Source organism: Channa argus, chromosome 1 (genome assembly GCF_033026475.1).
Source record: "Channa argus isolate prfri chromosome 1, Channa argus male v1.0, whole genome shotgun sequence".
Lineage (NCBI taxonomy): Eukaryota > Metazoa > Chordata > Actinopteri > Anabantiformes > Channidae > Channa > Channa argus.
The window spans coordinates 33,003,193-33,023,718 of record NC_090197.1 but is presented as its reverse complement, the minus strand read 5'-3'; the positions used below and the strand labels follow the sequence as shown (position 1 = coordinate 33,023,718).

The following is a 20,526-nucleotide window of genomic DNA, read 5'->3' as shown; positions in this document are numbered from 1 at the left end:
CTTATCACCAGACTGGTGGGATAGGAAAAGAGAGACAGAGAAATGCCATCCTTTCAAAAACAAGAGAGTTTAACCTAAAAGAAAATAAAAATGACATGTACAAATGAAAAATCTGTTTGGAGAATAACCATTTGCCAAACCAAGAGCTACACCATGTAATATTGCACAGCTTTTGTATTTTTATAGATAATTTAGAAAAGGAAGCTGATAGAAAATGTCAAGGATCACATTTTTAAATGAGCACTATAAATTGCAGACTAAAAGCAATTCCACACCTCCCTATCTGCAGCAAATGTACATATGAATAAAGTTCTAAATTCCTGCGATTCAAAATGTTACAGACTCTGCAGAAATGCAAATTAAATACATTTGTGAGTGTGTGTCAGTGTATACTCACATCCCCCTTTGTGTTGCGATTGGTCTGACCGGGGTGGGGCTACATGTAGTGCCACTGACCTTCCATGCCCATGTTCATGCCCATTCCACCCATTGTTCCTGACAAACGAACAGTAAGTAAATTTTAAATGCAAAAACATGGCAATAGGGTTCATGTTACGTGAAAACAGGAGAAATGCTTTTATCAAAGTTATGAAAAGTAAAAGAGAAAACACTGAGGTACTAAATAGTAGAGATGGTTTGACTGTCAAACTATCTTGACAGACAACATAGCAAAGGAGCACACAAGCTTAAAACTGGCAGAACTAGGTCTAGTGAAGGGGGTGAGGAGGAAGGTTAAGTAGCCTGGCAGTTTATCCAAACCTGCTGACTTTGAGTGGAGGGTGAGATAGGGTTAGAGACTTGAGAGAATCCCAGAAAACAGGGGATAGAGGAGGAGGAGAGAAGCTTAAGGGCAAACTCTGGGATTAGACCTGATGGCGTGAGAGAGAGGGACTGAGAGCGAGGGAGTCAGCGTGAGGAAGGAGATGGTTGTGTAATGTGATTGACCACACCTGTTCTGGTTTGTGTGTTAAGGGAGGGGAATGGTGTGTGTGTGTGTGTGTGTGTGTGTGTGTGTGTGTGTGTGTGTGTCTGTATTGTGTTGGAGGGTGCACAAATTGCACAGCGTACAGTGAAATCACCACGCAGCAATACCATGAGCTTGTGTATGAGAAAAGACAAGCAGCATGCTGGTAGAATAAACCATAAACATGGCACACACCATATGAAACACAGTGGCACCTAGAGATAAGGATGCACATTAAGAAACAAGCCAAAGGACTGAGAAAGACTAGATGAGAAGTAATTAATATATAAAGGAGAACTGATGAGGGAAAGACTTAAGAAGTAAGAGAGAGAGGGAAGGAGGCATGAAAAAGGGCTAACAACAGCGAGGGAGGAAAGATAGGCACAGACACGCAGAGACAGCCTTACCAGGTGGTCTGATTCCCATGTGCTGCTGGCCATCCATGACAAAGCCCCCCATCGGCTGGCCATCTGGATTGTAGGGAGCTCCTTGACTTACTGTGGATGGAGGAGAAAACAGAGGGAGGGATAGAGGGAATGGAGGGAGGGGATAGAGTGGTCAATTAGTGCTTTTAATTAAGACTCGATGGCCGAAGCAAGATCAACTGTTGGCCGGTGCACGCACAGGGAGCCGCCGTTGTCTGTCAACGTCATTCTGCTCTGTGTCTTCAAGGCCGCCTCTATACTTTAAGCCCCTGGTAGACTTTAATGTGTCTAAGTGCTCTAATAAGGATCAGTCCAAGAGAGAAGACTTAGGACACACAATGTATTTTGTTTAGAAATTAGATTTGAAGCATCTGGGTGAGGTGACAACAGTTTTTAGTGGATAACTGATAGCAAACCAGTCCAATAGTATGACTGGAGTATTTGTAGGGATAAAATTATAAAATTATATTTGACCTCCAAACATATAGTTCCTATTTAGTTGCTATTTGACGCAAACTATTGACTTGTTTGAAAATGTCTGAACCAAACTTCCTTATATTTAATAACTCATTGTGGCTAAATATGTAGAAACACATTGTGAACACAATAAGTCATTTTTGCTAATTGGCCTACTCCTACCTAAATGCTTTTTCCAGTAAATACTACCTAAAACTTAGCAGGAACGAAAAGTGAAACTTGATAGTGTTCCCATTTTTGCTCGTCTCCATTGTTCTGCTCACATAGAAATCCCCTCAGTTTAGGCTGTGTGGGGGTCAGTCAAGCAAGAGCAAGAACTCAGCCCCACTGAATGCCTTTGAACTTTACTGCGCCCCTAATGCCACCCTGACCTCTGACCCCTATTACAGGTAATAAAGTTTATGGCAGTCCAAACCAAGCCAAGCACCAGGGGGACTCCTCGCTCCCTGAAACAGCCGCAAATAGGGTTGAGGTGTGGAGTTTAAAAGCGTGAGGGGGGCGATGGGTAAAAAAGGGGCTGGAGCCAAAAAGCCAAACAACGGTCACCCAAAAAAAGAAATGGGTGTAGTTCTTATTATACTTTGGTTTGAGCCAAGGAGGAAGGGTTGAGTGCTTTTTTTTTCCCTTGTTGGCAAAGGGGGGAGGATGGGGTTAAGAGCAAACTTTACAGAGAACACAGCTAGTTTTGTTTATGGGCCAAGAAAAATAAATCCACTCATCGTTAATGCATTTGCAGCCAAATTAATATATTTTATCATTAATAGTTTCTCACCCCAAATGGCACATCAACGTTGACTAATAGTTGCCGTTAATGTTGTAGCATTTTGGTTCTTAATTTTAGTGGTCAGTCACAACAACGAAGGGGAAATCCCCTGGAGGTTTTGAACATTCCAGGATGGGGGGGGTGGGGGTCAGTCCTGTATTTACCAGCTGAGGGGCCTCTGGGTGCATGGAGTGTGGATGGCTTTCGCCTGCACGACTTGAAAACAGAAACTATAGGAGACTTGCCTGCACGATTTGACTGGTCGATCATGGGTTGGACTATTCTCCTCCTCGCGTTAATGAACCTGAAGAAGATGAAGAGATGGGGGAATGGATTGATGGTAAAAGGGAGGAAGAGGAAGGATAAGGGACAAAGACACAAAAAACAGAAGTTAATGTATTTCTCGAAACAAGATCAGGCAAAAATTGCTGACTAAGACCTTGAAAATCTTGGCACACAGTACGAAAACAAACACATTGCCAAACCAACCTCTTTCTCTTAGCCAACCATAACAGTGATATGGAGAAATTATTCTCTCCTAAGCAAGCCTGAGCCCCGGTAAAGCTCTAATAGACCCCAGGCAAAAGTCACATCTTAACAACCGAAGCAGCTGTCTTTCAAAATGCAGAACTCCACGACTTGTACAAACTTGCACAGGCCCAGCGTATACACAGTCACATCGGCCTAAACACTGGGGTCTTTGTGGGGCAGGGCTTAACCATGATTTCTCTCTGCCTGTTTGAAACATGTCGACCCATCTCGTTTTGTTGGAGACGTTCCACCTCACAACGAGCTGAGATTGCTGACTGTTTAACACGCTTGGATTCGAGCTTGGCAGTGTGGGAAGTGTTGCTGACAGAAACATGCCACGTCGCCCACTGGTGAGAGGCATTGTTTTGGTTGATACGCTGTTAAGACAGGTGCCCATGTGTAGCAGCAAGATCTTTGTGTGTGTGTGTGCACATTTGTGATATATACAGTAGTTTTGGAGTAACCCCTTTACCCTGTGACCTCCAATAAAAGCACACTGTTAGACTATTTATTGTTCACACGCGCACACACACACACAGCCAGTGCTCTGGCCTTGCTCAGTCTAACCCTTGGATAATGACCCTTTGACCTGTAATGACCCTTAGAAGAGAGGGCTCTTGGGGCTTCTGACTTGATTTATGTGTTCCTGCTGTTGCCCCAGTGGACCCTTCTATTTAATCTCTAACTGTGGGGCACTAGCTGAACTTTAAGGAAACCATAGTCTGTAGTAATAGTCTACAATCCTGTAGTTGGAAAATAAGCATTTGAGTCTCGATAAGAGGAGAATGAACAGAACGAAACGTTAGTGCATCAACACCATCTTGTTTTATATATCTTTAATATATCCTCTCTAACTGCTTTATGGTGCTCCTCCTGTTTTTCCGCCTGCTATCTCTCCTGTATCACCTTCAAAAGACAGAGCTGCAGGGAAATGAAGACAGAGTGGCAGAGACAGATAGCAAGATAAAGTGGGAATGATTAGCAGCCTTGCAGTTTTCCCTGTATTGATTTATATAACTGTTCTGTATATCTTGTAAGCTGCTTTAGAACAATTATTAGCTGTTGACAGGGGGAATTGAACAAGATGGGAATCTTGTCAGCCTTTGAACTCAAAGCAATTTTGTCTCCTATTTATTATATATAATTTATTATATTAATTAGTATTTTGAATGGAATTTGGGGGGGGAGAAAAACAAAAAGAGCCGAGGAGGAATGCAAGAATTTACTGACATGGCACAGCACCATCAAATGAGGGAATGTCTGGAGTTTTATCACCAACGCCCCTTCCCTCCTTTCCTCCCTCGCTACCCTGTTTTGCTGGGGGAGATATGGGAGGAGGAGCAAGAGAGAGAAAGGGCAAGGATGAGGAGGCCTGAGCATTCCTAGGTCTCCTCTGCTCTGCTCTCCAGACCCTTTATAGAAGGATGAGGTCAGCTTGAGGCCAGCGCTAGCTAACTGTTGACCTCTCCTTCTCTTCACTTCCATCCCTTTGCCTTTAATTGTTTCTCCTCACGTGTGTTCTCCCTTTTTCTCTCACTTTTTCCTTCTTTTTTAAATTTATCTCCTCCAAAACCTGGGTCCTCGTTCCTCCCACCACAACACACTGATGCAACAAAGGAGGTTGTTTTGGCAATAGGGGTGCAATTCTTAGAAAGTCCAGCATTTGTTTCTGGTACAACTGGGTCAGGGAAGAATTCAGTGGACTTGAAATTTGAAGTGACCCTAAAATATATATATAAACATTAGTGTTTATTTAGTCTGAGGACAAAATTGACAAAATGACAATTCTAAAACACTTTTACTAGACCTACAATGGCTGCTATCAATACTATTCCTAAAAGTACAACTACAGTGATGCTGCCTATCATAACTCCCTCCCTGTTCCTCTCTGTATCTGTTTCCTTCTCCTGCTCACTCCCTCCTTATCATTCCTTCCCTGTATGGTGGAAACTGGCAGTCCGCCTCCCAGCAACGAACCCACAAACCCACCAAACCCCCTCCTCCTCACAAAAACTCTTGCCGGTTTCCTGTCCCCGTCGTCCCCATATCTGAGGCCAGATGCACCATGGGGGCTGGAACAAAGGATAAAATGCCTCTCATAATAGCAGCCAAGGGAACAGAGCGATGGAGAGTGGGAGAATGGGAGGGAAGGAGGAGTGAGAGAGTGGGAAAATAAGGCAAGGGGCTCTGGTCTGCAAACCAGACACTCTTACTGTGACCATTAATAAGCTGACAGAGAGAGAGACTGAGTGAGGGAGAGAAAGGAGGGGAATCGAGAGAGGAAATAAGAGAGAGAAGACACAGAGAGATAAAAAGTGACAGAGAGAGAGAGAGAGAGAGAGAGAGAGAGAGAGAGAGAAGTGGAGCTCCTCTATTAGAGGGAGTGAGGCTTCACCTTTGCACGACCCCTGGGTGTTATAGGGCCAGTGTTTATAGCCTGTTCATTCCCCTGCCTCCCATCACAACACAATGAACTGCACTATTCAGCTCCGCTCAGTGCAACAATAGCCGGGCTATTTTGCAGTGACACACCACTGGTGGTACACCTAAGGTTGGTCAAAAAACATCAAAAGACAAAAGACAGGGAAGAAGAAAAGGATTAAATGAAATGTAGCTTTCTTTAGTTCAAGACAGGATCCAATATTGTGCAAACTTTGTCAAAGGTTGCTTGACACATGCATGCACCCATACTAGAGTGGATCACAAACCATGTTTGCCATGTGTTCGGCCTGAACTCGGCTCTTCAGGACTCATGTAAGGAGACGGGGGATTTTATTCTTTGTTGTTTTACCTCCAATCTATTTCTCCTTCTGAGATTGCTAATGTCTGGATTAATCCACCCGCCCTTCTCCCTTCTGCTCTGGAAGGAGTGGAACTGATTACGACGGCGTCTGCCAAGCCCTTGCCAATGTCCCATTCTCATTACACCCAAAACGCACGCACACACACAGATCGAGTTGCGGCAGCAGCACACAGGTGTACACGAAGCACACGTGAAATGCCCAATTAAAAGCAAGAAATTGTCTTTTTCATCAGCTGCCTTTGTTGCGTGACCAATTAGGGGATAATTTAATAACGAGCAGTGGAAAGATGCAGATTGGATATACAAAAGGTTACCCTGCGAGCTCGTTGATTTAAATTCAGGTGGAGTTCTCAATTTCTGTGGCACACATACTCACACACGCACATCTCCTGAGCCTACTACCAATATTATATTAGTAATATAAGACCCCCTGAAACACACATACTGTATATACACAAATCCTCTACACTCACTACCAATATTATATTAGTAATTTGAGAGAATGTGCACACACATGCCCAGTCTCGCAAACACTTAAGATTTAAACACAGCTGGTTATTCCAGCATTACTTAGACACATGCACATGCACACACACGTGCACATGCTCACCCAAGGACCTGGGCATTAGATTGCAGTGTATGCTGACAGAGGTTTACATGCATATTCAAATCTAAGAGCTGCTTAAAATAACTGTAACCACACACTTTTCCCTCCTGCCAATCAATGTGATTTAAAAGCACTAAAAAGAAAGCAAGCTCTGACGGGTAGAATCATGTAGCTTATCATCATCTTGTCACTGCGCGGCTAGCATCGATTGTCTGCTGCTCAACCACAATTAACGCCTTGCCCATATATCCTTCCTACTTACTGGTGAACACACACTCTTATGCAATCTAAAATTTTATTTTACCTGAATTATTTTTCCTGCAGTTCTTAAAAGGAAAATTATTGAATACCAAATATTACAGCAAAGCAGTGGAGCTGCACAAGTTAGAGCTAATGCAGAAACCCCTTTCCCATTCCTTTGTCACCTATTGTATCCCTGCAGAACTTTATTACCTCATCCTGTGTCCCAGTACATCTCCATCTTCTTAAGTAATTAGTTATTTTATTATAGCGCTCACTTATTCTCTTATGCACAGCAGGGGGTAGCAGTGCACTCGTACATGTATATGTGGGTGTGTGTGAGGGAATTAAAGTTATGACTTTCTCCCCTTGTTCCTTCCGTTGATGAGTTAACTCATAAATCACCTCCTTTGGTTTTTCCCACATCCCTCCCTCACTCTCTTTCTCTCTTCCTTGGTGTGATTCTCAGGTTAGATGCTTTGATTAGATGCTTCAGATTAGTTTAAATAATCTAACATGGTTGCTTGCTGAACTCTATTTGTACACAAATCCACAACAACTTTGGACATGAACAGTAGTTCTCAATATTTTAGGCTTTTAAAATGACGCTTGACCTCTCATCTGAGTTTGTGGACTCAGCATTTTAACCAGAAGACAAAAGGAAAATAAAAATCAGAGAAATTAACATAATGGTGTGTAAGAGAGTATAGGTTTTCCTTCTTACGCCTTCCATCATCCTCTGACCACCTCAGATGTGCCTTGGGGCTATTTGGGTGAGTCCTGAACCCAGGCTGGGAACCAATGATTGTCAGGAATGTTAAGCTTTGACATGTCAATCGTGCAAAAAAAAAGAAATAAGCCATGTCTAATGTTGTGCAAAGAGACTGTGTTGGTTTGTGCAGCTTTCAACACGTACAAACCTAAATGCACACATGCAGTTAAGAATGTACTCCGCGGTACACATTCTGCTACATGCGCTCACTTGTTTACAAATAGCATGATTACCACAGTTTTTCCCAAAACTGCTCCGACCAATCAAATGGCTACACAAAGCTACATGTTGTAGGTCCATAAGTCTTCTACACACAAAGCATGGAACCAGTTTATTCCCATTATCCTTTTTGCATCTCAGTCCCCTTCTATAGAAAGAGATTAGGCCTATGTAGAAGGTGTGGTTCCATTGATATTACCCTTGCATTAAGGCACTGAGACAGACATAAACATGGATGCATGTTCTTACATGCACGGATGCATTAAAAAAATATACAGAAAAATTGGACACATTTGACAGGAGAGGTTGCAGTGAGGTCACGTAGAGTTAAAAGTCGAAGTAGTATTTGGCTTCAGCTAGGCCATAAGATAGGAGTCCTGTGTTTTTATTTAGCAATACATAGAAGTCTTTACTGGCAGGCAAACACTTCCTGAACCATGCATAGCTATGAAAAGACACACCCACTGACACAAATGCACATTTAGTACATGCGGGTTTGCTGATCCAGCTACTAACATGAGGTGGATTAGTTGGATTCAGTGCCACATATGGAGAGAAACATAAGAAAACAGTGTGAAATTTAAAAAGGAGCTTTAGACTGAGAGCAACCATGGGGTCACTTAATCCCCATTACTGCACACACATAAAATATAAGTATGTACACACACACTCCCTGTTGCTCTACTACACAAGAGCATGTCCATTAAGTGAGACATGAATCTACCACTAAAGCTGGTTTTACAGAGTAGAGCAACAGGCTGGGTAAGAAGACGTGCAGACACACACACACACACACACTCTGGATAAGAGCTCAGAGTGTGTGTGTTTTGTGTATATGTGTGTGTGTCCATGACAACCAGGTGCCTCACAGAGTTAGAGAAAAAATGCTGGCCTCTTGAAAACCCTACATGAACTTATTGGCTCTGACTGGGCTGGTATTGCAACACTTGCTGTCTTCTAAATAGGACTTGCCAAAAGGCAAAATATAAACAGAGGGGTGGGAGACAAAAGGGGCCAGAAATGGTTGAGAAACAGAGACAAGTGGAAACAAACTGTACAATACAAAACAAAGAAGAAGAAAGCACAAAGAAATAGAGACGCAGAATAAGACATCGGAATGTAGCTGTCACACGTGCTCTCCTTCACTTTCTTTATCTTTGGTCCTGGTTCCCTTCACATTCATTCAGTCAGTCTTGGACTCTGTTAGCCAGTCATCCATCAATGCCAGAGAGATGGTATGGCTGGAAGCCTGGCTTTACCCAGAAACAACATGGCTGTCCTGTGCTGCCCACTCCACAAACACAACATTGGACGGAGTTTGTGTCCTTTAGCCTTAGGGCTTGGATCGAAATGTATGTGCATCTATGTGTCTCTGTGTGTGATCGAGTGACAATGTGTTGTTCTGTGTGCATGCTGATGCTCAGTCAGCAGTACTTGCTCTGTATGTGTGTGCGTGCGTGCAGTTTCTTAGGTAATCTGAAGGGGAGTGACTACATATGTATTTTACACGTAAATACAGACATTGTGTTTTTGTACACGGCGTACACAAAAGCTTAGCAACCCCCCAAAAAGCTTACTTTACACACACACAGATGACCACAGTGTCTAAACAGAGCGAGTGCTGCTGACAGGGCTTGCATTGAGGACTGCTGCAAACACATTGGTTGACCTAAATCCTTCCCATACTGCCCGTATCACATCCTGTCTGTGTGCATGTCATTTCCCCCCGCTGGCTCACAGCAGCCATCGCAATGGGGATCCCTCAGACTGCCCAGAAACTACTAAAGGCACTTTTAAGTAGTCAACATCCACAGTCAGCAAAAACCATAGTGGATTGGAAGTATGGGAAAGAGGAACACGAAAGAGAAAAAATGGATGTGCTCTCAGGAATTTAGATGCAATTTACATGCTTGATTTATATATTTAAATATGAAATCAATTTTTCAAGAATTACAAGGGAGATGCCAGCATGTCTGTTAGTTTCTTAATGCCATGCTTTGTCTGTCATTTCTTTACATAGAAACATCACTTATTTAATTGCATGAAATCAATGAAGTAAGTGTCCTATTTTTCCTAGATATTTAAATTGGCACAAAACACTTGCTCTGCGTCCCCACTGAATCACTTCACATCAGTGTTTCGATTAACACAAGTAAGGATGAGCATGAGAACAACAACTGACTAATGGCGGCAAGTAAGTCAGTGACCATGTGTGCTACAACACAGACCCATACATTTATGTTCTTATGCGCTTTTCACATTTTTGACAACCGCTTCTCTACTACAAAGGGAGGCTGGGAAGCAAAGAAGAGCTTGGAGAAAATAGGAGGGAGTAAAGAAGACGCAGAGAAGCGAACGAAGAGAAATTCAGGTTTGGCCTCCGGCAGCATACTGTTAAAAAGGGTGGGAGAGGTGGGGGGTTACTGTTTGCTTCAGAGTGTCTTTGCACATGGACACCTATATGTGTGCGAGCACACCCACGTCTACAAACATTTCTGTTGACATGATACAGTAAATACAGGATCATGTCCGCACAGGCTAAAGGTTGCTGTATAAAGCTATCAGTAGCAGCACTTTTCAAAAACACTTTTTTAAAAATTATTTTCACATTTTAAATTAGCGTTGAAATCTGAGGCTGAGGTCATATTGAGTGAAAACGTGTGTGTTCAATTATTTGTGTGTGTAATTTGCTGTAATGTCAGGGAGTTTTAGGCTGAAGCACACTAACAGAGCTGCAGTGTATGAAACAGGCTTTAGGGCATGGACTGAAACTGGGCAGCTAATTCCAAAACACACACCTCAGTAGGCTTTCTGTGAACAAGTTCCAGCATCTCTCTCTCTTTCTCTCTGGCTTGTCAACACACTGAATCATAGGACTCATCTCACTCTACCACACTCTCTCATATTATTTAAAGGATAAGCCTTGGGTTATATTTATGTAGTTTTGGACAATCGTTTTTATTGGTGTGCACTCCAAAGCTTTACCAGATCTATCAGAAGATCAAACAGGTTGATAACAAATACTTTAGCCAGATTTTAAACTACTTTAATTGGCTGAAAATACAAAAATCCTCTAGCAGATGAAAACTGCACATGCACTATTGTAGCAACAGGTCAAAGTTGAACTAAGATTTTGGTCTTTAAACTTTTTTTTAAAACCTTTCTGATCATCTCTCTCTCTTTCCTTCCTGTTTGTCAGAGCATTCCTAACAATGTTAACATAGCTTACAAGTCAAAAACAAAAATGATCCAAATGGTTACTAAAGCAGAATTATTGTTTCATTTCAATTTGGGCATGCATCAGAATTGCATGTACAAAAAAAAAAAAAAAAAAAGAAATCTGTATTTCTTCTCCATCCATTTTTTTCCATCTTCTTCGTACTCTCAGCCCCTCACTTATTTGCCCCCCCATATCTCTCCCTCCCCTCTTTTTAGAAACCTGATAAGCAACGTATATGCACATGCCACGCAGCTCCTTCCTAAGTATCCTCACCATCCATCCACTCTGCCCTGTTAAATACTACCTCTCTCTCTTTCTCTCTCTCTCGTTCTCTCCCTGTCCATGCTTTTAAGACGTTCGTAAAAGGAGGTCTTATTGACAAAACAATCGCTCGACGGGGCTTAAACACTGCCTTTAAAGGGGCATTATTAAATTGCAGGCAGGAAAGGGAGGGGCAGCCAACAAGGAAAACCTGATGACCTCGCCATTGATTTTTACATCACTGAAGCGTTAGAAGAACTTAGCAGAGAGAAACTAACTGAAGCCAGGGAAGAAGAAAGTAGCAAAAGACATTTTATTTTACATGCTTTGAGCTTTTAGCTGCTGTTAGTGTTCAGAATGGTTTCAGCAGGTGAAGGGTTGAACTGGACACTTGTGCACAGTGTTGTTGCCAAGTGCTTTTCTGGTGTGATTACTGACTATTTTCTTTTACAGATTCATATATTTACATACTGTGTAAAGAACTTTAGTTTGTCTAACATACACAGATCTGAATATTTGTCGTTGTTCCAAAATTGCTGTGGAATATTTTCTTAAGTTTCAGCTGTTTTGGTTGCATAAAAGTTTCAAATTGATCGCCATCAAAAATGTAAAAAGATGTTAAAAATGTTAAAGAGAGGGTACCTCAAGTATTTGAGTAAGTGTGTTCATTTGTGTTCAGACTTATTTCTGTATGGGTGTGGAGAAACAATACATTTAAATGCTACGTACACATTCCATACCTGTCCAGAAACTGTGTGCGTCACTTTGCAATTATGTGTGTGTGTTTATACACCTACACTCCAAAGACTTTTAAGTAACAATGTGTCAAGTATTTGGCTTTGGGTGTGTAAAGCATGAGTATATTCTCTACATACGATTCTGTTGTGTAAATGTGAGCATGCATTACCACACGTACATGCTTGTGAGGACACATTTTGAAATAATGCATTTCCTAACCTCTTACCTTAACCTGAATGCTGACCCTTACTCGAACCCTAACCTTATTCTAGCCAGAAGCCTAAAATGTTCATGATTCAAGTACTGGACAAAATGCCCTCACAACTATTCAAACTAAAATTTGTTTATGCAATTACATAAAGACATGTACTCTCTCTCAGTCTCTCTCTCTCTCACACACTCACACACACACACACACACACACACTTTCTCTATTCAAATTGAGATTCCCTAGTGCAGGGTATTTCTGCCAATAATTCATGAGCGATCTGTGCCCCTTGCCGGCCTTTAGCATTTTTATTTAATCTGCTGAGCCCTATTGCATGCTCGCTCATCAATAATACACACCAACATGTGTGTTAACACATCTATGGTGTGTTTGTCTGTGTGTGTGTGTGTTTGAAAGTGAGAAAGAGATAAGAGAGAAAGACCATGTGTGCATGAGAGATTGTACAGTATATGCAAATAAAAGCACATTGTACATGTGTCAATTAAGAGATTGTGTCTGTGTGTCTGTGTGTATGTGTGTATGTGTGTGTGTGTGTGTGTGGGGGGGGGGGTCAGCGAGAGAGAGACAGAGATAGAAGACTGTATAAGTTTATAATATTCTGTGCTGGAACATGTGACAAGATTGCACTATGTATTTTATTTCTGATGTACATGTTTTTCTTCGTTAGGTCTTTCCCTTGGGACAGCAACAAACATGAATGGCCCACAGTTCATCTGTAGCCATAAAACATAAGTTCAACACTGATGGCCTGCATGCAACCATGAAACACACTTCCACTTAGTGTTTTATGCTTTTTGAAGTCTTCTTTGGCTTGATTTCACAGTGGCAGATCTGATTTGGCATGAGGGTGTGTGTGTAACTTGGAGAATTTAGACATGCATGCATGTTTGCGTGTGTGTGTGTGTGTGTGTTCTTTAACAGCAGTGACAAGCGGAATCACAGCTAGGGAAATTGACTTCACTAAATCAGTGGGTCAGGAGGTAACATCACCGGGGGTTGCTATGGAGACACCCAATGACGGGGCTTCCCAACCAGCACAACACGCCTGTGAAATGGCAGTTTCCCTAACATAACCTCTTTCTTTTTCGCTCTCTCTATGATGGTCTCATCTTGTTTCTTTTTCCTCTACCTCTGTCTCCTCCGTTATTGCCCCTCATTCTCTCCTTTTCTCTATTTCTTTGCCTTTATCTCTCCATCACCTCTTCTTTTCACTTTATTATTTCCCCCCTTGATCACTCTTCCATGCTACAATGTACTCCTGCTCACTCAAACAACCATGCATGGAAATATGCCCGTGGACAAGACTGTACATACACAAACACAGACACACATACACTGGTATACAACAAAATGAGGGGGCAGTAGGATCCCAGCATGCAGGGTTTAACAGCTAATACCCCTTAGATTAACCACCCCCGGTTCTCATCTCTCTCTCTTTCACACACACACACACACACACACACACACACACACACACACACACACACACACACACACCTTCCACAAACTAAGATTAACCTCCCACGATTTACATAGTGTATGTTAGTCTTGCACAAATATGCACACACACCTTCGGGGTGTGTTGCTATCCCCCCACCAATAAAAATAAAACAGAAGGAGTGCACACAGTCAGCCTTAAGTGACCAAGCTACTGTTCATGTGACTATCTGAATCATACACACACACATCTTTGCTTTATCTCAGCTGTAAGAATTGATCCCCTGCGGATTTCAGAGAAGTCACGTGATTTGATAACCTCTACAGGGTTCCCTCTGGTCAGGAGGCTTTTTTTCTGCCTTTGTGTGTGTGTGTTGTTTTCGACCCAGTATAAAATGAATTCTCCATAGACTGATACACCATACCCTAATCTAACGTCACTCTGTCTCCGAGGTCTCAGATTGAACAATGGCTGGGAATATTGTTAACATCATTAGACTGCTGGTAATGGGGGATTTATCATGTCTCATCTCTTTCTCTCCCTCTCCCCTTATTTTTCTCTCCCCCTTCATCTATTTTTCACTCCATCTGACTCTTTAACTCTCTCTCTCCTTCTGCTGCTCTTTGCCTTTCTGGAGTCTCCACTTTCATGCTCATACTCAGCAACTGACTGATACTTTCAAGGATTATTTTAAGGGCCACTCAGATCAAACGCCCTCTGCCTGGGCCCTGCCTCAGTTACCCAGACTCCAGCCCCTTTAATTAGACATGGCTAATAACACTAAGCATGTGCTGATAGCCATGTCTCTGATAAAACTAGCTGTACAAGGACATAGGGCCCCTTTCTACCTTTTACTGTGCTACCTAAGGTTAAAACAGCTAGTTAGCAACCTTATTTTATGGCCCTGGCCAGTCACACTTGTGCCTAATTAACAGGCATTTTGGCACTTACAGAGCACTAATGTGTAAAGGCAGGTTAGCTATCAGGCCTAGCATTTCTAAGCTAGGCTCCTTGTTAACAAGGACAACTTCAAAATGCCATATGCATGTTGAATAGTACTAAATATTGATGTGTAAAATGATTTATGGTCAGAGAACACTCAATAAAATTACCTTCAACACAACAATGATCAAAGGAAAACAAGCAGTCCATGGTATAATGTGCTAAAAAGTAACTAACCATACTTGTTGCAGTAATGTTATTGTAAATATTGCCAATAAATCACATGTTTAATTATCTTTTAAAGGAAAATTGACGGAACTTAAACTGGGAATAAATCCTAAAGTTTTAAAAGAGAGAACGGATGGTAAGCAACATGTTCCCTGACTGATTAAAAGAAATGTTAATCACGGGTAAAGGCAGCTACGAAAAGCCACAAACCCCAAAATAAGTCAGCCAGAGTAAACCCCTGTAATTAGTCTCAAAGCTACCACTTTTCTAGTGATCGGTCTTGTATAACTTGTGCAAGTTGGATGATTTTATTGGATGTTTTCAGATGATACTTGGACTCCTAATTAACGTGGATGATCGTGTTTGGGCTGAGTTAGGGAGTTTGGTTTAGGGGGGGAAAAATATATATCACTCCAGGCTATATCTCTTTATGAATTGATCTAGGTGAGGATGATTCGGTAAATGGTGTGTATGTTGCTGTGTGTGTGTGCAGGGTGAAAATAGAGGTGGAGTGTAGGCATTTATTCCGATCATTAAGAACTAGAATAGCCTGGGGGGTCAAATCCCTAAAATTGACTACATGTAAACTCTAAAATGACTTACCAGTTGTTCACTTGTAGGATGGTGAGGCCTGTGTCTTGCGCCAGCTGTTTCTTCTGTTCTTCTGACGGGTAGGGATGCTGCAGGAGAGAAACATGTATAAGAAAAAGGCTGACCACAAATTGTTTAATGAAGCTTCTTGTTGTTGAAAAAGGGTTTGATATGCCTTTTAGTAGAGAAAGAGATGTTGCAGGGCACAGGTTACACACACACACACTGCATAATGAAAGATAGAAAATGAGACGTGTGCTCATGATCACTGGTGCGTAGGTGTCAGTATGTGCCTGTGTATGTCTATCTGGATATAGACTACGAGCATGTGTGAGTGTGTGAGCACATTAATGCCTCCACCCCCCACCCCCACCCCCCGATCATTAATGGAATATGAAATCTTGTAATTAATGGCAGCCAAAAAGGCAAGCCAATTAGAAAGTTAAGTGAAGTGAAGAACCAGCTCTGGTAATTAGGCAGCCTCTTACACAAATATATTCGCGTCAACGGCCCCCCTTTCAGCCCCACTGCATATGTAATCAGTGAGCTGGGAATATGTAAGGTTAACCCAGTGGAATACAGAAAAGAGAATGTAAAATCTAGTCTTTATTGCTGCTGGTTGCTTTTATCATTACTGCATGTGGCTTTGTTAAGTTTGCCACTTTGCTGAGATAACTTAGATTAGAAGAAACATTAAGAATTTTCCTCAAATTACACAATGCCACCTCAGCAAGTCCTTTAATCCAATTGTAAGTCTTCTAATCTTAAACATAATATGTACCACTACATCTTGTTTTTATCTTTAACTCTCAAGCCCAGTCACATTGTTTTTTTTAAGAGATTGGACATGATTACGGCAAATGATGATTTGCACTGACACAAGATAAATTGCCTTCCTCTGATACTATTTTTTCATTGAATTAAAGGCTCCTAAATGACACACAAATGGATAAACAAGTGGTTAAGTCATTGGAAAGATAACCCAAATTGACTTCAACCCCAGCATTTAAATATAAACTATTGACTCCTCTCCCTACTCCAGCAGCCAGCCAGCTGAAAACAGTTAACGTTGGGCCACCTGTTTAAATATATAGAATGAATAAATTGGATAAATGTGAACTTGGGGATTGTGTTGATTTATGTTAGAGTGGGGTGGTATCACAGTTGCACAGAGCCTTGTTCGCAGAGGACAAAGTGCTGTTCATGACTAAGACAAGACATGGACTGTGCTGAAAACCATAGGCAGGCCATAAAAGAGGAGGAGACGAGGGAGGAGTAGTGGATGGAGGAAGCATGTTGAAGGGATAGCACAAACTGGAGAACTATGCATCTTCCAAAATGCCATGTATACATTTAGAAAAGAAAGGAAATATCCGTAAATAACTAAAAAGGAGCACAAAATATTGCTTGATGATCTATCCTGCAGGAGTGTTTTCATTTTACATATCAGGGTATGAATAACCTAGTATGCAGTGATTTCTTTCACACTAAAGTAAAACATAAAATGTGAGCTAATCCCATATACAGGTGCTGGTCATATAATTAAAATATCTTCACAAAGTAAATTTATTTCACTAATTCCATTCAAAAAGTGAAACTTGTATAATGTATACATTCATTCCACACAGACTGATATATTTCAAGTGTTTATTTCTTTTAATTTTGATGATTACAACTGGCAACTAATTAAAACCCCGAATTCAGTATCTCAGAAAATTTGAATATTACTTAAGACCAATACAAAGAAAGGATTTTTCCACACTATAATCAGCTAATGAACTCAAAAAAACCTGCAAAAGGCCTTTAAATGGTCTCTCAGTCTAGTTCTGTAGGCTAGACAATCATGGGGAAGACGACCATTGACACCTAGCACAAGGAGGGCAAGACACAAAAGGTCATTGCAAAAGAGGCTGGCTGTTCACAGAGCTCTGTGTCCAAGCACATTAATAGAAGGCGAAGGGAAGCAAAAGATGGTAGAAGGTAGAAAAAAGTGTACAAGCAATAGGGATAATCACACCCTGGAGAGAATTGTGAAACAAAACCCATTCAAAAATGTGGGGGAGATTCACAAAGAGTGGACTGCAGCTGGAGTCAGTTCTTCAAGAACCACTACGCACAGACAAATGCAAGACAAGGGTTTCAGCTATTGCATTCCTTGTGTCAAGCCACTCTCGAACAACAGACAGTGTCAGAAGCATCTCGCCTGGGCTAAAGACAAAAAGGACTGGACTGCTGCTGAGTGATCCAAAGTTATGTTCTCTGATGGAAGTCAATTTTGCATTTCCTTTGGAAATCAGGGTCCCAGAGTCTGGAGGAAGAGAGGAGAGGCACAAAATCCACGTTGCTTGAGGTCCAGTGTAAAGTTTCCACAGTCAGTGATGGTTTGGTGCCATGTCATCTGCTAGTGTTGCTCCACTGTGTTTTCTGAAGTCCAAAGTCCATGCAGCTGTATACCAGGATGTTTTAGAGCAGTTCATGCTTCCTGCTGCTGACCAACTTTATGGAGATGCAGATTTAATTTTCCAACAGGACTTGGCAGATTATTGTAACTTGGTCAGTTATAATCATCAAAATTAAAAGAAATAAACACTTGAAATATATCAGTCTGTGTGGAATGAATGTATACATTATATAAGTTTCACTTCTTGAATGGAATTAGTTAAATACATTAACTTTGTGAAGATATTCTAATTAAATGACCAGCACCAGTATTCTGTATCATTACAACACATTAAAACGTCCTTTTACTTTGCATATTTTAAGGAAAATAAAAGAGCACAACATAAGTGCAGTGCAGCAGTAGCTATACCCAGTTATACCAAACATTCCCCTATATAATTTTATTCTTTTACATAAAACTCAAATGAGGGAGTGGCTGCATGTGTTTAGCACCAACAACAAATATTGAATTTACATTTTTATTAAGAATAGAAACAAGCTAACAGGACCCTGACATTTATTTAGTTACAGTATCATTCCACATTATTATGACCAACAATAGGCACCACACATATGGCGGCTCTATAAAATATACAGTTTAACACAAACCTGCGCGCAAACACTCACACACTTAATAGTCAATCAGACATGCAAAATCAGTGCGGCGCCAGTGTTTTCATTTTTTCATTACAGTTTTTTCAGTGCATAATGAACAGGATTGTGTTTAATGCTGGGGCAACCCAGCACACAAAACAAGGAGACAGATTTCTTTTTCCCCAGCCTTCCCTGGTCCATGTGATTGGTTGTGGGGGAATGGGAACACAAGGAGGCTAATTTCATGCGCTAAGTTATAATTGCATTGTCGCCTCCGGCCAAATTCATGTCCACTTCTTTTCTACAACCCCTTTTTTGTGCCTTTTGTGTGTGTGGGCTGGGGGGGGCATACATGAATGCGAACTGTCCATCCATTTGTTGTGTGTGTGCGTGCGTGTGTGTGTGTGTGTGTGCGTGCGTGTGTGTGCGTGTCATAGTGTCAGACTGATCAGATGATAACAGAATTAAAATAACTGCAGATCTGGGGCGCCACTCGCCTGCCGTGTGTGTTGAAAGTGGGAAAACCATAATTTTAACTAGAATTATTTTGGGTTTATGTCAACATTTTACTTTCAGACACGCTATCTGCTGACATAGTAAAGCTACTCATGTGATCAACGTGTTTTAGGTCTTTCATCTTAAAAAAATCTGACTGACCCAAGGAAAAAAATCAACGCGTCTATTCTACATGTTGCAGATCTGTGGAAGCAAGAGTGTCTGCCTCGTGATATCAGGGGGCTATGGCTATGCCAGGGGCCACAATACAGCACAAATACACCCTTTTTCAAAGATTTCCTCCTTCAAACTTCCCAGGAAGCACAATCTGGCAGACAGATTTATACAGCTAGTTACACACAAACAGACACACGCAAAATCTCAGTCTCAGGAGCAGTTCTAGTAGAAAAATAAGCTTGGTGGCACGACTGCTCTCTGTCTATAACACACAGCCTACCAGTAATGGAAAGTAACCAAAAGTAAAGGGCCATGTGATTAATCAGACGGCCTAAGCTATCAAGCACTATATAATGTTACACTTTAATACCAGCTATGACATGAAAATGCTGTTACATACAAATGCATCAGTACCAATTCAGTTTCAATGTAATGCAAGAACTACCAGGAAAGACGGTCAGAAAGCCAGTACATTAAAACTGTTTTTGTCCTCCTCTTTTTCTAAACCACCAAATTAGCTCCTATCTGTCAAAACACTGTGATTTAGCTTCTCGCATAGCAACAAGTCGGCCAGTTTTAATATTGTTTGAGAGTGATTCTGGTGTCTCTTAACGGCCTTTGGCTGTGGTTCAGTGGCTTGAGAGAGAGAAAGGCCCTCAGTGAGAAAAGCAATAACATGTTCTGTAAAAGAGCAGATGGAAAGTTTCTGTGCATCCTTCCCTCCCCTCCCTCTTTCCTCCGCCTATCTTAATGATATGTCTTCTCCAAATATACAACTCCTTTCATGAGAATTTCCAACCTCTGCTGGGCTGTGAGCATGTGTGTGTGCCAGGAGGGATGTGTGTTTTCACTCGCTCACTCCTTATCAATCCCTGCGTGTGTGCACATGCGTAGCTTTGTGAGTCCATTAGGCTCAAAGAGTTTGCTTTGTGTGTGAGATTAAATTAAGGAGTTCATTTGTGTTAAGAGTGTGTGTGTGTGTGTGCTGGATCAGAATTAAGCCACTGCATTGATATAGAGTACATGTATGTGTATGTGGGTGAGTGAGTAAGAGAGCATCAGTAACATCTCCTCCCTGTCTGACTGTCTTCCTCTCTGACCCCCTCAGACAAGAACAAGAGCAGGATAAGAAGGAAAGAGGCACAAAGAAGAAGGAGGCAGGGAAGGAGACATGGAAATGAATATCTGGAACCCCAGGGGTTTAACAAGGAGATAGGAGCATAAATATTCTACAAGACCCCTCTTTACTCCCACTGTCCCATGCCTAACCCAGGAGAAAACTATTAAAAACAGGGCAGTAGAAAAAATATCTACTCTTACCGTTACTAATTATGCCTTGAACATGTTAGAGAAATTAGTGCAATTACAGCATT

General features: G+C 41.5%; 1 protein-coding gene across 2 annotated transcripts in view; it reads right to left on the bottom strand.

The window, feature by feature from the left end:
- Nucleotides 1-397: 397 nt before the first annotated feature.
- Nucleotides 398-20,526, bottom strand: part of LOC137131807 (homeobox protein Meis1-like) — a 69,110-nt gene continuing 48,981 nt past the window's right edge. Inside the window, exons 9-11 of one of the 2 annotated variants that reach the window (XR_010915040.1) lie at nt 15,461-15,537; nt 1,372-2,933; nt 398-495 (exon numbers count right to left, since the gene is read on the bottom strand). Coding sequence is in view for 1 of the 2 variants with exons in the window: in XM_067513590.1 (XP_067369691.1) it covers nt 2,711-2,933; nt 15,461-15,537 (300 nt within the window). In the remaining variant the exon portion in view is untranslated. Of the gene's footprint in view, nt 496-1,370; nt 2,934-15,460; nt 15,538-20,526 lie in introns of those variants that run through there. The other variant, XM_067513590.1, reaches the window with a different exon arrangement.